The sequence below is a fragment of the Pteropus medius genome, unplaced genomic scaffold, assembly GCF_902729225.1.
Source record: "Pteropus medius unplaced genomic scaffold, Ma_sr-lr_union100, whole genome shotgun sequence".
Lineage (NCBI taxonomy): Eukaryota > Metazoa > Chordata > Mammalia > Chiroptera > Pteropodidae > Pteropus > Pteropus medius.
Window position 1 is genome coordinate 13,964,453 of NW_024356249.1, and position 21,643 is coordinate 13,986,095.

The 21,643-nt window shown below is 37.4% G+C and overlaps 1 protein-coding gene across 4 annotated transcripts in view; it reads left to right on the forward strand.

Annotated features, from left to right (window-relative positions):
* Nucleotides 1–21,643, forward strand: part of IQUB (IQ motif and ubiquitin domain containing) — a 109,993-nt gene that overhangs the window by 46,852 nt on the left and 41,498 nt on the right. For 2 of the 4 annotated variants that reach the window (XM_039861059.1, XM_039861060.1), the window contains exon 13: nucleotides 3,100–3,736. The exons of 1 other annotated variant lie outside the window; for it this stretch is intronic. In XM_039861059.1, the coding sequence (XP_039716993.1) occupies nucleotides 3,100–3,282 (183 nt within the window). In that variant the 3' untranslated portion in view covers nucleotides 3,283–3,736. Of the gene's footprint in view, nucleotides 1–3,099; nucleotides 5,232–21,643 lie in introns of those variants that run through there. One more of the 4 variants, XM_039861058.1, reaches the window with a different exon arrangement.

A 21,643-nucleotide genomic window follows, 5' to 3' on the forward strand; every position in this document is an offset into this window, starting at 1 on the left:
CTTTTTTGAAAAATCTTCCAATAGAAGCCAAGCTAAGAAAAATTTCACTTTAGGTATTGAAAGAAACAGCAGCAAGAAATTGAAACTGTGTTAAATATTGTACTTAGCAAACTAAGCTGCTTCATAAATATTTAATCACTGGAGGCATAGCTAATACTAGCAATATCATTTCATCTAGCACCCATAGTGGAATTGAAGTTCATTCCCAAAGCTGATATTCCACTGCTTCTTCAATTAATCCCTACAACTCCCTTTGTGTATTTAATCAAATTACTGCAATACCTAATTAAATGTTCTATTCACATTCAGAATGCTGAGCTTATTGAATTTCTGTAAATAGAGCCAAGGTTCTCAAACAGACAAACTCAAAACAACATTGCCTTCTCTATGGTTTTGGGTTGGTGTAATCTTTAAAGGTATTAATATTCAGCCTGGTGTAATCTCTTAAGTATTAATATTCAGCCTAAAGAATAGTTTACGTCTTACAGGAAGTTAAAGCATTTCCAGACTTTCCTTAATAAACAGATATTTGTTTTTTCAGTAAGTAAAAAAATACTCAAAAGTTAAAATAAGGTTGACTGCCTGCAATCACGACACAAGTTATCAGAAAAGCATGGAAAAAAACTTCCGTTTTCTGAACTGTAAATGAGGCAGATCAGTTTCTCATAGTGTGCGTGCACATTGGCCAGAATAGGAACAATAGTGAACTTACAGTCGAGAGGCCTGACCCAGTGGTTTCTCATTCCTGTCACCAACAATCTGAATGACAGTAAGGCCTGCCCTCTTTGCTTCGTAAATTTTTATAAAGGTTAGCTAAAAACATGAAATCAGTATGGAGGATAGGAGCAGCCCTGACTTTGAATTCTGGCTCTATCACTTATGAGCTGGGAGAAGCTGGGCAGGTTTGTTAGTGTCTCGGTGCTCTGGTTTTTTCATCTATAAAAAGTGGGTAATAGGTGTTGGCTGTCTTTTTATATTATATTATTCTTTAAGAGTCGCTTATCATTCCTTTAATTATACATACCATAACATACTTATCTCATCTCTAAGGATTACATTTTGGCTCTGTAGAGGTACTTTGAAAACCTATAAAGTCATGTACATGTACAATTGAATATTGCATAACAGAAATTGTTAATTTTTCTTGAGTAAATATGGGCTAAGAAGTGATGGAACAAAGTTAGTTTAATGCAAAAGGTGAGTCTTTTGGCCTGGTAAATTTGTCTGTGCAGAGGAAACTCTAAAATAAGCCCAGGATAGTCCTACCTACCACTTTCTGCAAGAATATCTTACCTTTTGGCTCTTCTTCTCCAGGGCTTTCTTTACCTTTGATTTGACACTATAGAGGGATCTTTAGTGACGGAAAGTCTTACTCTCAGAAAATAAATTTTAGAACTATAGGTAGTATTTATGATTTGGTTGAAAAGAAGAGTCAGTTAATATTAATAAAGAGAATAGGTGGCATTTATTAATTCAACCAGAATTTACTTTGGAATGTGCTAGATACTGTGCTAAGGGCTTAGAGAAAAACAATTCTTTATTGTTTGAGTTGTTCCATTCGAGTTCAGCTGCCAATAATAGACTAAGCGGTTTATAATGACTTAATCAAATATGGGATTAGTTTTCTTATAGAACAAGAAGTGCAGAGGTTGGCTTTGTGGGACTAGTTTGGTGTCTCTCCAGTGGTCTCACAAACCCAAGCCCTCTAATTTTCCCCTTAGCCATATTTAACTTTTAGCTTTTGTCTCACGCTTGAGGACTCTTAAGATAGCTCCTTCATTGTCTGCACTGTGTCCACCTCCCAGGTATGTCAAAAGCCTAAAGGTGCTTGACAGGCGACTCTTTCCACTCCTGAAGTGCTTTCCTCTAAATGCTGTCCAGTAATGTCCACTACATATGTGTTTGTATAATGGCCAGAAACTTGTTACATGGACACCCCCAGCTAGCATAAAGACTAGAAAAGCTGCGCATATCACAAAACACAAAATCAGACCTCTAAATGTAAATGGAAGAAAGAATGCACATTGGGTTGGTAGCTAGTCGTCTGCCACTCTCATTAGAAAACAGACTGTCTTATAGCAATATGGTATTGCCACATGACAGAAAGGTCACAGTGCTGTTATAGCTGTGGACAGATAAGCCTAATAATTTATTACAAACAAGCAAAAATAGAGAGGCAGAAAGACTTGATATGATAATGTTGTTTTCTCTTAGAAGCTATAAGACAAACAGTGCAGCGGCTCATAAGGTGATCTGAGGCAGTTAAAAGGGTGACCAAATGACGGCCAGAGGGAAGGGAGGGTTGTGGGGCTGGGAGAATGGGGTGAAGAGTTAAAGAAGTACAAATTAGTAGTTGATAGATGGTCACGGAGATGGGGAGCACAGTGTAGGGAATGCAGTTAGCATTAATGCGATGGCTAGGTGGAGAGTCAGAGGAGAGAAGGAGAAATTAGGGAGATCATTTTATAAACTATATAAATGTCTAACCAGTGTACTGTATACTTGGTACTAATAATAAGGCAATTTTTTTTAAAAAAAAGGGTGACTAAAGAGAAGTTGACATTGTCAGAATACCAGCATAATCTTTATTTTGAACTCGAAGGAAGGACCAATTTTAGAAAAAAAAAATCAAGTTGGTATTTGGATCAGCGTTGAAACAGGCTCAAAGAGAGAACCAACTTTACACAAGTGCATTCATTCAAAAATATTAAATATTTACATTATGGTGCCGAGAGACACATTTATGAAATAGACCCATTTTGAGCCTTCAGATTTCCTTTACCATGGAGGAGACTCTCAAGAAGATAGTGAAATTCAAGGCAGAATGAACTAAATATTACAATTAAAATACGTAAAAGTATGTGCAAGTACAGGGGAAGGAGGGATCGTTTGGACTCAGGAGTCAGAGGAGAATTGGAAAGGCTTGTAGGTGAAGTGTCACAGGAGCTGAGCCCCGAAAGATGATAGACAAAGTGGGAAACAATGCATTCTGGGCAGAAAGAGCTGATAAGCAAAGGTACTGAGGTATGAAAGTGTTTTTACTTGGCAAAATATATCTGTGACATTTAATAGAATTTGACTTTTTTTTTTTCTTTTCAGGGATATGAACCCTTGTTTATTCACAAGATCAAACACAAACATATCCTGGCTAAGAACTATTTTTCTCAAATCCCACTGCTGGCTTCATTTATGCTTGATGATGATGAAATAGATGAGATCAGAAAGAAATATCACACAGAAACAACACCTAAGATAATAGAATCCCAGAGTCCTTTTCCTTAGAGGACCTGGGAGTATTTGTTTGATGATCGGCATTTTTGTCCACTGCTAATAGAGTAATACAGAGGTCACACAATATGGAAATAGAATTTTATCTTTTTATTGATTTTAATTGTTTTTCATAGTGTTAGAAGTTGTGTGAAGAGAAAACATTCCTATATACATGCTTTATTGTTATACAATTAATGTTAAATTGAAATATAATTTTGTTACTAAAATTAATATTTTAAAGAGAACATTTTACATATTTTCACATTAATTTTTTTTAATTTTAGGTGCATTATAGTTAAAATGAACAGATAAACACAAGCTAAGCTTAGCTTTCAACCCAAGAAATTTTTTTTAGATAAAATGTAGTTATAGAAGAAAAGTCAGTGTATGGGTGGGAGGAAACAGAATTACCTTTCTTGAAAATCTTTACAGGTAGAATAAAAGACACTATGTTTTAATATAGGGATCTGAATTTTCACTTTTTATTTTCTACTTTCACCTTCCATCCTTTTCAAAATCTCAAAAGAACTGAAACTGTTTATATACAAACAAGCAAAAGATACATTCCATGCTGGAATGTAAACAGTGGAACTATCTTTTATCTCATGGGAGAAAAACTTCTAGTGAGGCAATGAAGGAAATTCTGTAAGAAGAATAAACTTGATCAAGTAAACTATGACAATCCTTTTCTATAATAAACCTTGACCACTCGCTTGTCAGAGACCTTCAATGATGAACACGGGTGCATGAGTCAGTCTTAACAGAAAAGTAGATGGCACACTCAAAATTCAAGGAGAGTTTGTCTACGAAGGAACCTATTATAAAGTGTGGGCAGTGTGTAGGGAAACTACAGGAATAGTGCAAGAACCCAGATAAGGTGTCTCTACCCCTAGTCTTGAATGAACCTGGTGAGGGAGAGTTCTGAAAACCTAGAAAGAGAGTATAAAGAAGATAACTGAGAGGTCGATAACCAGCTTTCAAGGGAACAGCCAGTCCTAGGTGATCTCATGAACTAGAGAAATAAATACTCTGATCTCACACTTCCTTCCTCCAGTCTCCTGCTTGTGTTTCCTGTTGGCAGAAACCCCTGCCCCCTAGTCGTGAAAAAAAAGAAGAAATAGAAGTCTGTTGATAATTCAGGACAAAGATCAGAGTAGATAAGGGGAAGAGTGGATCTAGATAGCTAAATAGAAGATACCCAGCTAGAGAGAAAGAATAGAAAGTGAAGATCTGTAATTCAAGTAGATTTATAATTCAAGAAGATCTATAATTCACACACATGCAACGTAATTATATATATATGTGTGTATTTAAGGCTAACAGCAAGGAAGTACATATAAGAGAAAAACAAGATTCAGAATATTGCAGTGCATAAATTTAAATAGGTTAAAATTCTCTTGTTAAGGATAATGATTCTCATGTCAGAAGAGTAAGCTATATGCTGTCTACCAGATACATACCCCAAATAAAATGACATAAAAAGTTTAAAAATAAAACTGTATCAGTCATATGAAACAGACAACAAAAAATTGGTGGCAATAATATCAAGGATGAATTTGGGAAGAAAAATAGAGTAACAGAAGTTATCTTGATAAATTATAATTCACAATAAAAATGAAAAATTAATCTGTTAGGTACAAAAGTAGGTTTAAAAAAATCAGTTGAGAATTTTCTGTAGGCTTCTCATGTTTCTGCAGATCTTTTGATCAGATGCACTAGACTTTTGAGACTCATTTTTAAGGATGTTTATATAGCAAGCAGTCTTGGAAGATAGAGATAGTGTTTACAGTCCACTATAAAAGATTCAGAGTCTCTAAGCCGAAGATTCCTATCTTGTACTGTAACTCACTGTGTGTGTATGTGTCACCTGGACTTTATGTCACCCTGAGGGAATTAGGGTGATATGCTGATATTCTGGCTGCTGCTATTTCTGTGAACAATAAATTGTGCTTCATCTCTGATCCAGGAGTCTCGTGTCTGAAATTATTGCAGATTAACTTGTTAGCTTGCAATCAGGGCAGTAACTCAAACCCTTCAAGGTTCTCAACACATATAACCTTCTAAATGAAAAATTTATTTAAGAGGTAGAAAATGCTGTTTTCCCTTCTCTTTCCAGGAACACTGGGTAATTGCTTGCAATTCTCCACCCTCTTCAAGTAAGGCAGGATATTATAAGATGCTTTGCCCAATGTCACTTTTGAGCGTTGAAGGAACGAATAATTCTAATTCTATAGATATTCTTCTAAGGAATAGAAAAGGAGTGCATATTCCCCAACTTATGAGGCCAGCATACCCTTGGTATCAAAAGTTGACAAGGATAGTACAAGAAAGAAAATGATAGGCCATTTTCACCATGAATATAGATGCAAAAGCCCTCAGCAAATATTAGCAAACCAAATAAAAGCATATATTAAAAGATAAAACGACATGGCTTTTGCTGGATATTCTTCATTTGCGTCTTCCGATCTATCTTCTACCCTTCCCCTCTCTCTGCTTTGTGCCCTTGGAGGCTGATCTTTATCCACTGCATCAGTGAGTTCGTAGTGTCCCTTCGTTGCATTTGGTCATTAGGAAACATCAGCAGGAAATTTGAGGTCTGAAAGAAAGGCAGAGGTTGGGGTATTTATTCCCCTGGCTTCTCCCATCTGATTTTTGGTCTGTTGTCAGTGACTGCATTTACCAGCCTAAGACTACATCTCTTGGTGTGTGGGCATCCCTCATACTTACAGCACTCTTTGAATTCTGAGACTCATTCCCTCTCTTCTTCAGCTTATAAGTGATAATGGTTTTCTTTTGTAGCTCGGTTTTTAAGGTGATTCACTTTTTCATTTTGATTTTCTTCAACAGTGACCTCTCCATTGTAAACAGTTCTTTTACTAAATCTTCTTGAATTAACCAGTTTGAGTGTGTCACCAGGTTCCTACTGGACCCTGACCCAGATGGTAATTGGTACCGGAAGGGCCCCAGAAATTGTACTTTAAAATGGAATCCTAGACTTGAGCTGCTTATGTATTTGAGGATCAAATACATAATAACCTCTTTGCCAGCGGGCCATGGGACACTGATAATTTGCAGCATGTCATAGCATCATGATTACTTAAAATATCTTAAGTGGTGGCATAGAAAGGGCTGTAGATGGAAGATAAGCATAGAGAGATCAAATAACTTGAGGACAAAGGTTGTGGCATAGGATTTTATTTCTTACACTAGAGAGGGTTCATAATGGAAGATATAAATTGAATGCCCTGAATGTGCAACACAGGGCCCAGACAGAAATTCAGAAAGCTTTTATGACGACTCGAAAGAAATTACTTACCGCCTGTATATACATGACAGATGTAACTGAGGATTAAGTCTGGAGCCTGATTGTAAGGTTCATGGAGTTGTGTTGTCAATTAAATGTGCACTCAGGTTAGATCTCGTGCTAAGGTAAGGATATTGGTGACGAAGAATGGATGTGGTCTAGTATGTTAGTCCCTATACTGAAAGAGTTGTAGGAGCATGTCAATTTTTATCAAGAATTGGGAGCATGGATAAGAGTTTATCCTAAGTGTAGTAGACTAAAAAGGATAAAACAAGAGATTATGTCAAGTTAGATCAATGATCTTGCCTAGAATTCAGGGTTTAGTGTGGTTGGCTTGAGGTCCTGAGAATTGCTAGCTATATTAACTGAAAGCCGGACTCAAAAGTGGCTTATTTCAAGGAGCTTGAAATGCCAGAACTTGTCTTGACAACATTACTCAGGAAGATGGATTGTTGGAGTGGATCTGTTATCTGCACCTTTCTTGGGTACCTCTTGGAGGTGTCTATACTCCACAAGATGGTTTTCACCAAGGCATTATGAAATGCAACTGTGAGTGGATTACCAGCATCCTTGAAAAGCTGTGTGGTGGCTGTTCCCTGTAGGCTGGAGGTAACAGTGGATGTGCTGCAGTGGAAATTACTAACCTGATTTAATGGGAGTAATATGATCCCCAATGCTAGAGTCAGGGGGTGAAGCTTAACCATCAGAGAAAAAGTTGACAGAGTTTTAAGAAGAAGCCTTAGGGGCACAGTGGTTTGACCCTTTGGGGATTTGTAACTATGGTTAACTGATAATCAGATCCACAGGAATGAAATGGACAGCTACATTAGTGTCCTAGGGCTGCTTAACAAACTACCACAAATTGGGTGGCTTAAAACAACATGGATTTATTCTCTAGTTCTAGAGACCAGAAGTCTAAAATCAAGGTGTCGGCAAAGATTCACTCCTTCTGGACGCTTATGGGAGGATCCCGAATCCTGCTTCAGGCTTCTGGTGACTTCAGGTGTTTCCTGGCCTCTTTGGCTGCATCACTCCATCTCCACCTCTGTTGGTCACGTTGCTTCCTCCTAATTGTGTGTCTGTGTCTTCTTCTGTCTCTTAAGAGGACATTTGTTATTGGATGTAGGGCTCACCGGGATGATCTCATTTCAAGATCTTTCATCACATCTGGAAATATCCTTTGTCTAAATAAGGTCATATTCTCAGAGTCTAGATATTAGGACATGAACATATCTTTTTGGGGCCACCATTTAATTCAGTGCAACAGCCTACTGTGGTTCTACTTCATATATGTGAGCAGAGAAATCCTAGCTCCAGAGGGCAGAAAAAATTTACTCAAGATGCTGTAGTGAAAAATCATGGTCTGTTACAAAACTCTCAAACTTAAAACATTTCACTTGTGTTACAAGATAAACAGGCATATACAATTTTTTTTTCTCTAAAAAAATTTTTTTTTAGTTTTCAATTACAGTTGGCGTACAATGTTATATTCAGATGTACAACATAGTGATTAGACATTTGTATAACTTACAAAATGATTACTCTGACAAATCTAGTACCCATCTGACACTGTACCTAGTTATTACAATATTGTTGACTGTATTTCCTATGCTGTACTTTACATCCCCATGACTATTTTATAATTACCAATTTGTACTTCTTAATCTCTTCACCTTTTTCACCCATCACCTAAACCTCCTTTCATCTGGCAACCATCAGTTCTCTGTACCTATGAGTGTTTCTCTTTTGTTTATTTATTTATTTTGTTCATTGGATTCTACATATAAGTGAAATCACATGGCATTTATTTTTCTCTGTCTGATTTACTCCAGTCAGCACAAAACCCTCTAGGTTCATCCATGTTGTTACAGATGCAAGATTTTATTTATTTATTTTTATAAATAAAAATATGACTCAATAACATTCCATTGTATATGTTTAACACCTCTTCTTTATCCATTCATCCATCAATGGACACCCAGATTGCCTCCATATCTTGACTATTATAAATAATACTGCAATGAACATATAGATGCACATGTCCCTTTAAAGTAGCATTTTGGGTTTGTTTGGGTTAATACCCAAAAGTGGGATTACTGGGTCCTTGTCTCTTGTTTTAAAGTCTGTTTTGTCTGGTGTAAGTATTGATACCCCAGCTTTTTTGTTTGTTTCCATTTTCATGAAATATCTTTTTTTATCCCTTACTTTCAGTCTGTATGTGTCTTTCAATCTGAAGTGAGTCTCTTGTTGGAAGCATATGTGAGGGTCTTGTTTTCTTATCCATTCAGCCAACCTATGTCTTTTGATTGGAGCATATCCACTTACATTTAAAGTAATTGTTGCTAGATATGTAGTTATTGCCATTTTATTATTCATATTTTTAATCTTTTTTTTCTTTTTCCTTCTTCCTAAAGAAGTCCCTTTAACATTTCTTGAATTGCTGGATTGGTGGTAATGAACTCCTTTAGCTTTTTCTTGTCTAGGAAGCTCTTATATCTGTCCTTCAATTCTAAATGATGGATTTTCTGAGTAGAGTAATCTTGGTTGTATGTCTTTGCGTTTCATCACTTTGAATATTTCCTGCCAATCCCTTTGGCCTGCAAAGTTTCTGTGGAGAAATCAGCTGACAGTCTTAAGGGAGCTCCCATATAGGTAACTGTTTTTCTCTTGCTGCTTTTAAGATTTTCTCTTTGTTTTTAACTTTTGGGTTTTAATTATAGTGTGTCTTGGTGTGGCCTGTTTGGGTTCATCTTGTTTGGGATTCTTTGCACTTCCTGGACTTGTATGTCCATTTCTTCCACCAGGTTAAGGACGTTTTCCGTCATTATTTTTTCAAATCGGTTTTCAATTCCTTGCTCTCTCTCTTCTCCATTTGGTACCCCTATGATGTGAATATTGGTACACTCAATGTTATCCCAGAGACTCTTTAAATTATCCTGATATTTTTGAATTGTTTTTTTTAGTTGCTGTTCTAATTGGCTATTTTCTGCTACCTTCTCTTCTAAATCACTGATTCGGTTCTCTGCTTCATCTAATCTATTGTTGATTCTCTGTAATATATTCTTCATTTCAGTTATTGTATTCTTTATTTATGACTGGTTATTTTTCATGTTTTCTATTGCCATTTTTATGTTTTTTTATCTCTTTGGTAAAGTTCTCACTGAGTTCATCTACTCTTCCCCTAAGGTTATTGAACTTCCATATAAAAACTTAACAACTGTTTTGAACTCTGCATCAGGTAGATTACTTGTTTCCATTTTGTTTAGTTCTTTCCTGGAAATTTGTTATTTTCTTTCATTTGGAACATGTTTCTTTGTCTCTCCATTTTGGCTGCCTCCCTGTGTTTGTTTCTATGTATTGGGTAGAGCTGCTATGTCTCCAGGTTTTAGTAGAGCGGCCTTATGTAGTAAGTGTCCTGTGGGGCCCAGTGGTGCATTCTGAGCTGGTGCTCCAGGTGTGTTCCTTGTATGGGTTGTGTGTGCCCTCCTGTTGTAATTGAGCCTTGGTTGCTGTTTGTATATCAATGGAAGGGATTGACCCTTGGGCTGATTGCCTATGAGGACTGGCCAGTGGGGCGTTTACCCTACAAAGCAGGATTCACCTTATCAGGGCTCTGATGTCTGCCCAGTCTGCCCTTTGTGCATGTAGTTCTTAGATGCACCCCCAGGTAGTACTCTGGCTCCAACTGCTGGTTGTGGCCCTGCAGCAGCCAATTTCAGCCACAGTCTTTGCCCTTCCCAGGACCACCTGGCAAGAATCGCCAAGCAATCTGCAGATGTCTTCCACCTGTGCTGGGCTTGGAGGTGCCGCAAGAGGTTAAACCACGAACTGAGGCTGGCTGCTTCTAGTGCTGGGCTTGGGGCTTCTCAGCAAGAGGTACGGGGTACGTTGAGGCTGGATGCTGCTTATTTGGAATTTTTAACCTTTGAGAGATTTTAGGACAGTTCACAGCACGAGCCAAGACAGGTCATTTGTATAGAAATGACCTGCCCACTGGACGGGGCTTGGGTGGGCCTGCAAGTTGGGTGGGGCAAGGTCTCAGGAAATCACCAGGGCAGGGTGACCAGTGTTAACCAAGTTGACGGAGACTCAGATATGGTCACCACCTGCATCTGCATGCCAGGAAGGGAGAGGACCCAATAAAGAAATGATGAATTCTGCCAGCACTTCTGTCTGGGAGAAAGCCGCACCTCTAGCTCTCGCCCTGAAGCCAGACAATTTAGTTCCTTCACATAAATCCCTGGTGCCTTTCAAGCTGCTGACCCAGCGCTGGAGCTCAAAGTGAGTCCATCAGCAAGAAAGTCTGTGTGTGGGCCCTTTAAGAGAAACACCTGGGACTCCAGCAAGCCTTTGTTTACTTAGCCCCATTCTCTGCTGATTTTCACAGCAGAAGTTGTGGAGACTTCTTTTCCTGGCACTGGAATCCTGGGCTGCAGAGCCTGGTGTGGAGCTGAGACCCCTTGCTCCTCTGGGGGGACCTCTGCAGCTGAGGTATCCCTCCCGATTCTCAACTGCCACACATGGATGTGGGGTCAGCCCATTCAGCTCTCCACCCCTCCTATCAGTCTCCACTTGGCTTCTTCTATATATCCTTAGTTATGGGACTTTTGTTCAGCTAGACTTCAGGCAACTCTAAATGATAGTGGTTCTGTAGTTTGATTGTAATTTTAATGTGTCATGAGAGGAGGCAAGCACAGTATTTAACTATTTTGATGTCTTGACTGGAAATCTAAAATTTTAAGAGTTTATTTGAGCAAAAATTGATTCAAATCTAGCAGTATCAGACCAGATGGGTTAGGAGTACTGCACCAACAGGATCTTGGGAAAAGACTTTTATAGAATAAAAGGCAGAAGCAAAGGAAGGAAAGTATCGATTGGCCATAGCCAAAAGCCTAGTTGACTGTGTTTGGCTGTCCTCAGCATTTTGATTTTGTGACCTTGAGGCATTTACAGGCTTTGATTTTGGTGTGCTTCTGTAGGTATCCCCAGAATTAAAGCTGCCTCAGTCTAATAGTCTCCTTGTTTAATTAACACAGACCTACAGCCTCTTTATGGAGGGAGAGTTTTACTATGAATGTTTCTCCAAGCCTTCTTTAGTGGGGCCTATGCCATGTACCAGAGGCCAGTGCCCTACGGAGAAACAAATTTCCAGACCTCCTAAGGGGTTCTTAGACACTGGCTCTGAAATTACTCTGATCCCCAGAGATTCAAAATATGGTCCGCTGGTTAGAGAAGGAAGGTCTATGATGGCCAGGAAATTGATTTTTTGCCCTAAATCAGTAATGGGTACATTGCAACCATAGACCAATCCTGTGCTCATTTCCCCAAGCCTGGAGTGTAAGTAGAAATGCATATACTTAGCAACTGGCAGGATTCCTCTAAACATATCCCCATCCATGCAGTGAAGATTATTATAATAGAAAGGGCCAAATGAAAGTTCCTGAAACTATCCTCTAATTCTCCCCACCCCTCCCCCTCAAAAAATAAATCAAAAGCAATACTGCATCCCTGAGGGAATTGATGCCACCAAATACTGGAATGGTCATGATTCCTACCACATTGCCATTTAATTACCCTTCAGGCTGGTGCAAATCCAATTCAGATCTTAAAAGAAAGCTGTGGATTATCATGAAGTGAATCAGATCACGATGCTAATTGCAGCTTTGGTTATGGACAGGGCTTCTCCATTGGAGCAAGTCTATACATCCCTACTTCTTGATGTATACTTATTGACCTATTCCATGTTTTTTTTTTTTATTCTGTTCCCATTAACAAAATATGTTACATACATTTAGCCTTCACAAGACAGGGACAGAAGTAAATCTTCACTCTCTTACCCCAGTACTCTGTCAAGTTTTCTGTTCTCCTTCCTAATTTGGAGGGACCTTGATTGTCTTAATTTCCCAAGGAATATCATGCTGGTCCATTACATTGATGATATTTGCCACTTGGGCCTAGTAAGCCCAAAGTAGCAAGTATCTCATATGTCTTAGTGAGATATCTGCATGTCACAGGATGGAGATAAATGCTGTGAAAGTTTAGGAGCCTGCCACACTGCCTGGAATGATTTATCCTAATTTCTAAAGAGAAATCAGGTTGCTGCTATACAATGGGGTCAAGGAGAACTATGAGGGCCTTTTGGTATTTCTTTACCCAATAGCCAAGGATATTGGAGAACTACATCAACCAAATAAGGCAGTATGATTGAGGACTAAAATTCTTCAGGAATGATGATTTTGGTCCCCTACCAGGTAAAGAATCCTGACCTGCTAAGGGTAAGGAAAATATTGGAATGGGCAGTGGAAGAAGAGAGTCATAGATATTGACTAGAGCCTGTGACCAGTTGTACAAATATGGATTTGAGTAGCATTGTATATTTTCTTTTTGCTTGTTATTTGTATGTGTTTATTTGTATAGGCTAATCATTTCTCCTCATTACTTTTCTAATTACTGGTTTTTTAAAAAATATGTCAATTGTTGTAGGTTAATTTTACAATTTATTCTTTTGTGACAGAATTCAGTCAGACTATGACTCAATTTGAGACGTAGGTAATGTAACCAAAGATAAATACAGTAACTGTTGGGACATGAGTCTCCTCATTTGGGAGAAAGATTAAGAAAGTCTTCATTTGTATGAAGGATAATTTATCTTGTTAGGTGGAAACATAGGAAGTCCAAATATGGATAGATGGTTGCATGGAGGAGCTGAGTAGCCAGAGGTTAGCTCTGCCAGTTCTCTTTATTGCCTCTCAGCTCTAAACCTGCCGCTCCAAAGCCTTTTTAGCTCTACTCATGATACTGCACCTAGACTCTGAATATTTCTCCTTTGTCAGCTGGCACCATGTTAAGTATTTTCAGTAGAGGGAGCTGGAGAGATGACGAAGTGAGGGACTTATTTGTCTGGTTCCCATGTGCTTTTTCATGCTGTTCCTATAGTGTGTGGTGGGGAGCAGTGAGCAGAACACCCAGTGGTACTTACCCTTCAGAGAGTTTTGCCAGCACCTCTGTAGGTGGCTGGAATATGCAGTGAGTATTGTCAACACCCCAATGGGTGGCTTGCGAATGAATCTTGCTTGTGACTTGGTAGGCAGTTTTCCTGTTTGCCAAACTAGGCTTGCAGCACCATAGCCAACTCCCCTGCCACGTCTGCACACTCTTCCACAAGATCTGAATCTCAGCCTCAAGTAGGACATTCATCCAAATTTGTTTCTTCCTTAGGTGATCTGCTTCCACATTAGAGGTAGTGGCTACTCTCTACATCTGTTGTTGCTATTCTCTTTATATAGTTCTCTTAGTAGTAACTTATTATTATTGGATGAGAATTCTTTATATTAAAATTTCCCTGTTCAAATTACAGTGTTGTTTTGTGTTCTAACTGGACCTTGGCTTGATACAGCAGAGAATGTTCAGATTTTCCTTCTAAAGCAAGAAAATATTTGTTGTACTTTGAATCTAACCCATCATAAAAAAGAGACAGTTCTGAATGGACTTCTTAGATTCTGAAGGCAACATATACCACATTTGGGTATGCTGCTTTGACCCTTTTGTTGAGGAAATCTTAAAGCTGTCAGTTTTTAATGAAACAAAGGCACTTTAGCCATACCTGCTTTCCTTCTACTTGGGCCGCATGACTCAGCAGACCCAATAGTATTGGAAATATCTGTAGAAGAGAGAGGGGTTGCATGGAGCCTCTGACACACTCCGTTGGAGAATAACACCACAGATGCTTTGGGTGTTGCAGCAAGGCCTTGCTCTTTTATACCAACAAGTGCTCTCCTACTCCTCTCTTGGGCCATAGTAGAAGCCGAACACCTACTAGTGATTCACCAAATGACTACGTTACTAAAAATGCCCATAATAAACCATGTGTCATCAGATCTGCTATTCATAAAGCTGAGTAGCCAGAGGTTAGCTCTGAGAGGCAATAATAATACAATATTATTCCATTGTAGCGGAAATGGTATATACAAGAATGCCCTAGCTGATCTGGAAGTTATAAGTAAATCAAATGAGGTAGACAGTTCAGAATCCCATGCTATATGCTCCTACTTACCCCTCAGAAAACAACTATGGCCTCATGGAGAGTTTCCTGTGATCACTGAAGTAGAAAAATGAACTGATTTATAGAAGGATCCAAACACCATGTTGTCAATAGATGGTCTGGTTTAGAGAAGGGTTTATACATATGCCACTGTATTACGGTTCTACTTGGAGTATCCATGGAAGACATTGATAGAGAATTCTCCTAGAGGGAAGAATTTCAGAGAGTACATCCACTTTTTGTGGAATTTCAGATAGGCTATCCACTTTTTGTGGAATGGGACATAGTTGTTGGTGTAGATCTACAGAGATCCTTGAGCAGTGGCTAAAAGGATGATCAACTGGAAAGAAACTTAGAAAGATTAATATTGGAAAATTGGTGATGAGGTTTTGGGGGAGATGTGTGTTGATAGATAGATGTGTCTTGTGTTAAGTGCACTCCAGATGGTATCCACTGCAGATGATGCTGTCAATAATCAGGTGGACAAGGTTATTCCTTCTGTGGGAATTAGTCAGAGTCTTTCACTAGGCTTTCTGGAGCTTGCTTAATAGGTTCATTTACTGTCACATTGACAGTATTGATGGAACTTATCTATGGGCTTAACAATGGGCATGCTTCCTCACCAAGGCTGATGTGGCTACCACCACAGCTGAGATATCAACAGCAGAGGACGGTAATAAGCCACAAGGTAACAATATTCCTCAGGGAAACCAAATGCCTACCTGGTGGCTGTCTGAGTATATTGGATCCTTTTAATCATCGAGAGGACATTAAGTGAGTCTCAATAATATATTTAGTATGTATGTGGATTTCTCTTTCTTGCTTACAGTATTTCTGCTCACACAATCATTCGTGGACCTACAGACAGCCTTACTCGTCACCATGGTATCACATATTATATTACCTTCAACCAAGAAACTCACTTCACAGAGGAGGAAGTGAGACAGTTGGTTAATGCTCATAGAATTTACTGGTCTTAAAATGCCCCTATTACCTAGAAATATCTGGTTTGATAAAACTCTGGAATGGCCTCCTGGATGGGCAGTTATGGAACCATCTGGGTGACAACACCCTGAGAGGTTGGAGTGCTATCCTGCCGGATGCAGTATTTGCCTTACATCACTTGGCAATATGTGGTGTGTTTCCCTCACAGTCATAGTGAACAGGTTAGGAAACAATGGATAGAGCTGGCTAATGGATGTTGCTGTGTCTCCTGTCTTAAGAATGCACAGGATTAGGAACAAAAGGATAAAGCTGAATGTGGCCCCTTTTATTATTATACCACATCACTTATATTAAAAAAAAATTGTTACTTCTCATCCCTCCACATTGGACTCAATGGATTTGTAGGTCTTAATTCACAAGGGAAAAATACTTCCAGGGAACACAATAATATTTCTACTGAATTGTAATTTTAGATTCATAAACAATTCTTCAGAGAGCTGAAATGGTCAAGTAAGTGTTCCTTTCTAAGTGAACAGTTTGTAATTTCTATTTTCCCCAGGTTGAGAGCTACTGATACCTGGATAAGAAGGAACATCCCCCTCCCTTTTTTTTTTTTTTTTTTTTTTGGTTATAAGATTATTTTATTCTCATCAAATCTCACAAGTAAGCATCCCTGGAAAATCCAAATGATATTTCAGGTGGTGCTCTACAATGTCATGCACCATGCTGCTTCATGGGAATAATGTATCATTCCATAGTGGGCAGTATGAAACATCATTTTGAATTCTAAAAACTATCACACATTACATTTTATAGAACAGTGAGACATATATATGTGTGTGTGTGTGTGTGTGTGTGTGTGTGTGTGTGTGTGTGTGTGTATGTATATATGTATATGTAAGACATTCAGAAGGAGAATTGAAAAAGTTTAGTTAAAAAAATAATGTATTGAATGCTCTTGGCTTGAGAAGAATATGTATTCTTGTTGGATGGTGTACTCTATAGATGCCCAATATATCTAGTTGACTGATGGTGTTGTTGAGTTCAACTATGTCCTTACCAATTTTCTGCCTGCTGGATCTGGATCTATCTGTTTCTGATAGAGGGAGCTTGAAGTCCTCAACTATAACAAAATAATCCTAATTCTTCTCTTCTATCCCTTGTGTCACTGCTGTCATTCATTTTACTTACATATGAGCATATATAAATGTGTATACACACAATCGAATACATTGTTGCTATAATTATTTTGAACAAACTGTTATCTCTTAGATCAATTAAGAATACTGCTCCATTACCAGAGGGTAGGGGGTGGGGGAGGAGGAGAGAGGTAGATGGGGTAAAAGGGGTCAAATAAAGGAGGTTGGAGGAGGGTGAAGTAGGTAAAGGGGATCAAATATATGGCAGCTGAAGGAAACTGGACTCTGGGTGGTAATCACACAATAGAATATAGAGATGTCAAATTATAATGTACACCTAAAAATTATATAATTATATTAACCAATGTTACCCCAATAAAGTTAATTAAAAAATTTTTTAAAAAGTACTGCTCCAGTAGGTTGTCATTTCTAATTGTCTATTATTCTCTTCAATATTGGAAGCAAAGATTTGTTCTGGAACCTCATTACTTATTGATCTATGAAGGGTTGTTGATTTTTCAGTTTGTTCAGCTTTTTATTTGTTAGAATGGAATGGGGATTTCCAAGCTTTTTACATGCTGGACTGGAAACCAGAAGTCTTCTGGATGCTCTTGACTTGGAGAGAATTCTAATAATTCTTTTACCAATATAAATGTAATACACTGCAAATTTTAAAATAATCTTATATTACACAACATCTAATACATATAGATTAAAACGGTATCAAGGAACATCAGTTTTAAAAACATCTACTTAATTTTCAGTCTCAATAATTCAGGAAGAAGTATTTCCATTGTAGTCTCCATAAATGTTATGCAATTAGGAAAGGAAAATAAATACTAAACAATAAACCTCATGAATATGAACAGTTTGTGATAATGACAGAGTGTCAATGTCTGCTTTTCATGGCATATTGTGGATAGGTGTTGCAAGATGTTTGTGAAACAAACTGAATTTTAATTTCTTCTCTCCCATATACAATGTAGAATTAAATTACAGTCCCAACAGATTCATGCTAAAAGTGATTGTTCTTAGATTCTAGAGAGCTGACATTTTTACATCATGTTAAAACTGAAATTAAGAATGTATCAAAATTAAATTCAGCGATGTTTAATCTTTGCCGATTCTAGTGACTTGGTGTGAAGATGAATATAGGGGATGCAGAAGCAAACTGATCTTGAACAGAGTATAAAAGTTTTATGCAAGTTAGATGTCTACATTTTCCTGACCCTCCAACAAACTAATCTACTGGAGTTTGGTGTGTTATGTCAGTATTGGATTTGTGAACTGAATTAGGAGGAAGAACAAGTAGTAAAAGGAGATTGGATTATTTTTTCTTAGTAGCTCTTCAGATTGTTAGCCTCTATACTTATAAGCCTGTCCCCCTTTGTTAATATGCATTTTCACATGCTGGATTTCCCTCATCCCTCATCACCCTTTTCCTCCCCTTGCTTTCACGCCCCTGCTTCTGTTTATTCCAATCGTGTATTTTTCATTGTCAGCCCAACTATACCTTATTCATTCATTTACTAATTTAGTTGACACATATTTTTGAGTTTAATATGGATTAGTTATTATGCCTTGGGGCAACAATGTCCAGTAAAATATTGTCTGTGCTCTCAAGGAACCCATGTAGAGAAATTGACAAATAATTACAATCTTTCTGTGTCTCTTCATCTATAAAGTGAGGTTGGCAATACTTCAGTTACAGGATTACTAAAAATTAAAGTATATATGTAAGATATATGGGACACAGGAAGTGTTAAATATCTGTTAAATGAAAGATTAATGTTTGCTTGCTTTACGTGTTAAGACAACATATTTTCTTTATTATTTCATATGAAATATGTTGATGGAATACACGCAGAATTAGGTTTACCCTCCAATTACTGATCATTTTCCTAGTGGCATACATGGTCATTAACTATAGAATAGTGACATGGTACTGTGATAATTTGTCCAATAGCCACTGCATTTCAGTTTGACCCAAGAGTCATCCTTTATCTTTACTGTTTTCTTTTATGCAAAAGAGACAGAACTCTGCTTTCTAGAGGTGAAGATTCCAGGTGTATAAAGTGTGAACAACTACGCTGACACTTCGCAGCTCTGAAGTTTACAAGTGTTCAGGAAGTTATCATGTACTTTCCGTGGCACTTAGCAAAAACTCCCCGAACTTCACAAAAGCTTTATCTGCAAATGGATTGCCCCATCTCTCCTCCCACTCGGCTTGGCTTCCTGCTAATGCTTGTGTCTGGCAGCTTCCAATGGTCTTCCTAACCTGCATTTATCTTTCCCAAATTAGAGGCAGCTGGCCAATTTTAGGAAGACAACAACTCACTAATTCTCTTTTCTAATTTATAAAGCCAGTAATTCCCTCAAACTTCAGGAGACTGATTTGGCTTCAAAACAGAGAACTACTGTATGTGGTCTTAAACCTTTTAGGCTTTATTATTTTATAAATGTTCTTGAACAATGTGAAGGATTTAAAAAATACCAATTATTAGAATTAAAAAATACCATTATGTATTGTGATAGCTCTATTCTCCTCACCTGTTTTTAAGTGATATGAACAAAACCAACTGGAGTTGGTCTTCCATTGTAAGGAAAAAACTGTTTAATATCTATTATGCACAGCAAGGGACCAGAAAAAGATCCTTGAGTTGAAAAAAAAGTTCTGAGTTGCTTTTGAATAAAGAATAAAGAGTTCTTACTTGCTAAACAAAAACCCCAGCTGTTTTATATTAACAATATATTTTTGTTATCGTTTTCTTTGGAAAAAATTTCAGAGCTATTAAATAGTTTTCGAACAATTTAATGTCTGCTGTTTTTTCCAGTTTTTTAAAAATTACATTATTATTTGACCTAACTCATCTTTATCTGCCTTTCAAACAATCTTTTCCTTGTGAATAACTCCTAGGGAAAACTTTATTACATAAGCCAAAATGCCACATACTGGTCAGGCTCCCTCTGAGAGGTATGGAAGTACAGGGAAGGTAAGCAACCTTGAGTATTTGATAAACAATAATAATACTTTAGTTTAAAAACATCAATACACTAATAAAAATACTATGATAAGAAATAGCAAAAATAGTCATGTTATTCTTTTATTAAAAACTATATTTTATAAGACATAAATTTGACAATCTATGTCTCAGAAGGATCCTCAAATCCCCCAGTATATCTGTAAAGGAGAAAAACTTTTCCTTTTTTCCCTTCTAGGTTCTTTGGCTGGTCCAATAATTAAATTGACCCAAGAAAGATTAATAGAAGAAAAACAAATATAATTACATATGTACAGGAACTCAAAGGCATAATACTCAAGGGGGCATCAGGCAATAGAGGTTTATATGCCATCCTGAGTTAAAGAATGGGATAAAGGCCTGAGACTTAAAGGGGAGGAGGGTAATTCACAGGACAATAAGAAAAGCGCACATTTGGTCATTTGCCCTGCCATACTGATAGGTCATTCGGATGAAAAGTTATCTCTTCTAATAGCTCTCTTTCTGGGCCAGTCCCCCTATCTAAATTCTTTTAGGTAGTTAATGGAGATATAAAAGTTTTTCTTAAATCTCCTGGGTCTTGATTGCCTTCAGCTCAAAACAATGCACACGCTAAAGCAGCACATTTTGGGGTGGCCTATTTTACTCTTCTTCATACCTATTTTGGCAATTTTTATTTGCAATGGTTGAAGCATACATAAGAAATTTATTTTTATTGCATTGTTTTATTGTTGAGGTAAAATTTGTAAAACTGAAATACAAGGATCCTAAATGTATAATTCTGTGGATTTTGAAAAATGTGTAGACCTGTATAGCCAACATGACAATCAAGTTATAAAACATTTAGATTACCTCAGAAAGTACTTGTGTGACCCTGTACAGTCAATTTCTACTCACTACAGACTCTCACCATTCTTATTTTAATCATCAAAGATTAGCATTGGCAGGTCTTGAATTTTATAAAGGAGTCTTTTGTGCCTGGTTTCTTTTGCTCAATATCGTATTTTCAAGATTCACTGATGTTGTTGGATGCATCAGTAGTTCGTTGATACTTATTGTCGAGTGATATTTTATTTGGTTTATTTCCAGTTTTTTTGGCTATTATAAATAACATGCTATGAACTTTTTTTTTACCAAGCCTTTTCTCAGACATATACTTGCATTTCCATTGAGTAAATATCAAGAATTAAAATTGCTGGGTAATAGGAGAGGCATATCTTTAACTATAGCAGAAAGTACTAAACAGTTTTCCAGAGTCGTTTGTATTATTTTACACTCCAAACAATGTATAAGAATTTTACTTGCTCTTCATCCTCACCAGCAGTTGGTAGTGTAGGCCTTTTTGTCATTTTAGTGGGTGTAAAGTGGCATCTCATTGTAGTTTTAATTTGCATTTCCCTGATGATTAATGATGTTGACCAACCTTTTATGTTCATATCGATCATCCTAATGTGTTCTATGGGTATGTGCTTTTACAAGTGCTTTGACCATTCTTTCGTTGGGTGGTTTTTCTTATTCTTTAGGTATAAGTGGTCTTTATATATTTTCATGCAAGTCCTTTGTCAGATACATGTATTGTGGGTATTTTCTCCCAGTCTGTGGCTCTCTGTTTACTTTTCTTGTATCCTTTCATGAGTAACAGTTTTTAACTTGTTAAAGTCCAGTTATTCACTTGTTTAAACCTTCAGTGGTCAGTGCTTTTCGTGTCCTCTCTGAGAAATGTTTGCCTTCCCCAAAGTTGAGCAGATATTATTTCCTTCTATGTACTTTGTAGTTTTAGCTTTACATTTAGGTTCTTGATCCATTTTTAATTAATTTCTGTATATTATGTGACATAGATATTGAATAAAATTTCCTTTTTTTGTTAAAAAAAATATAGCTATCGAGTTGTTCTAGCACCATTTGTTGAAAAGAATTTTCTTTCTCCCTTTGTTTATGGGTAATT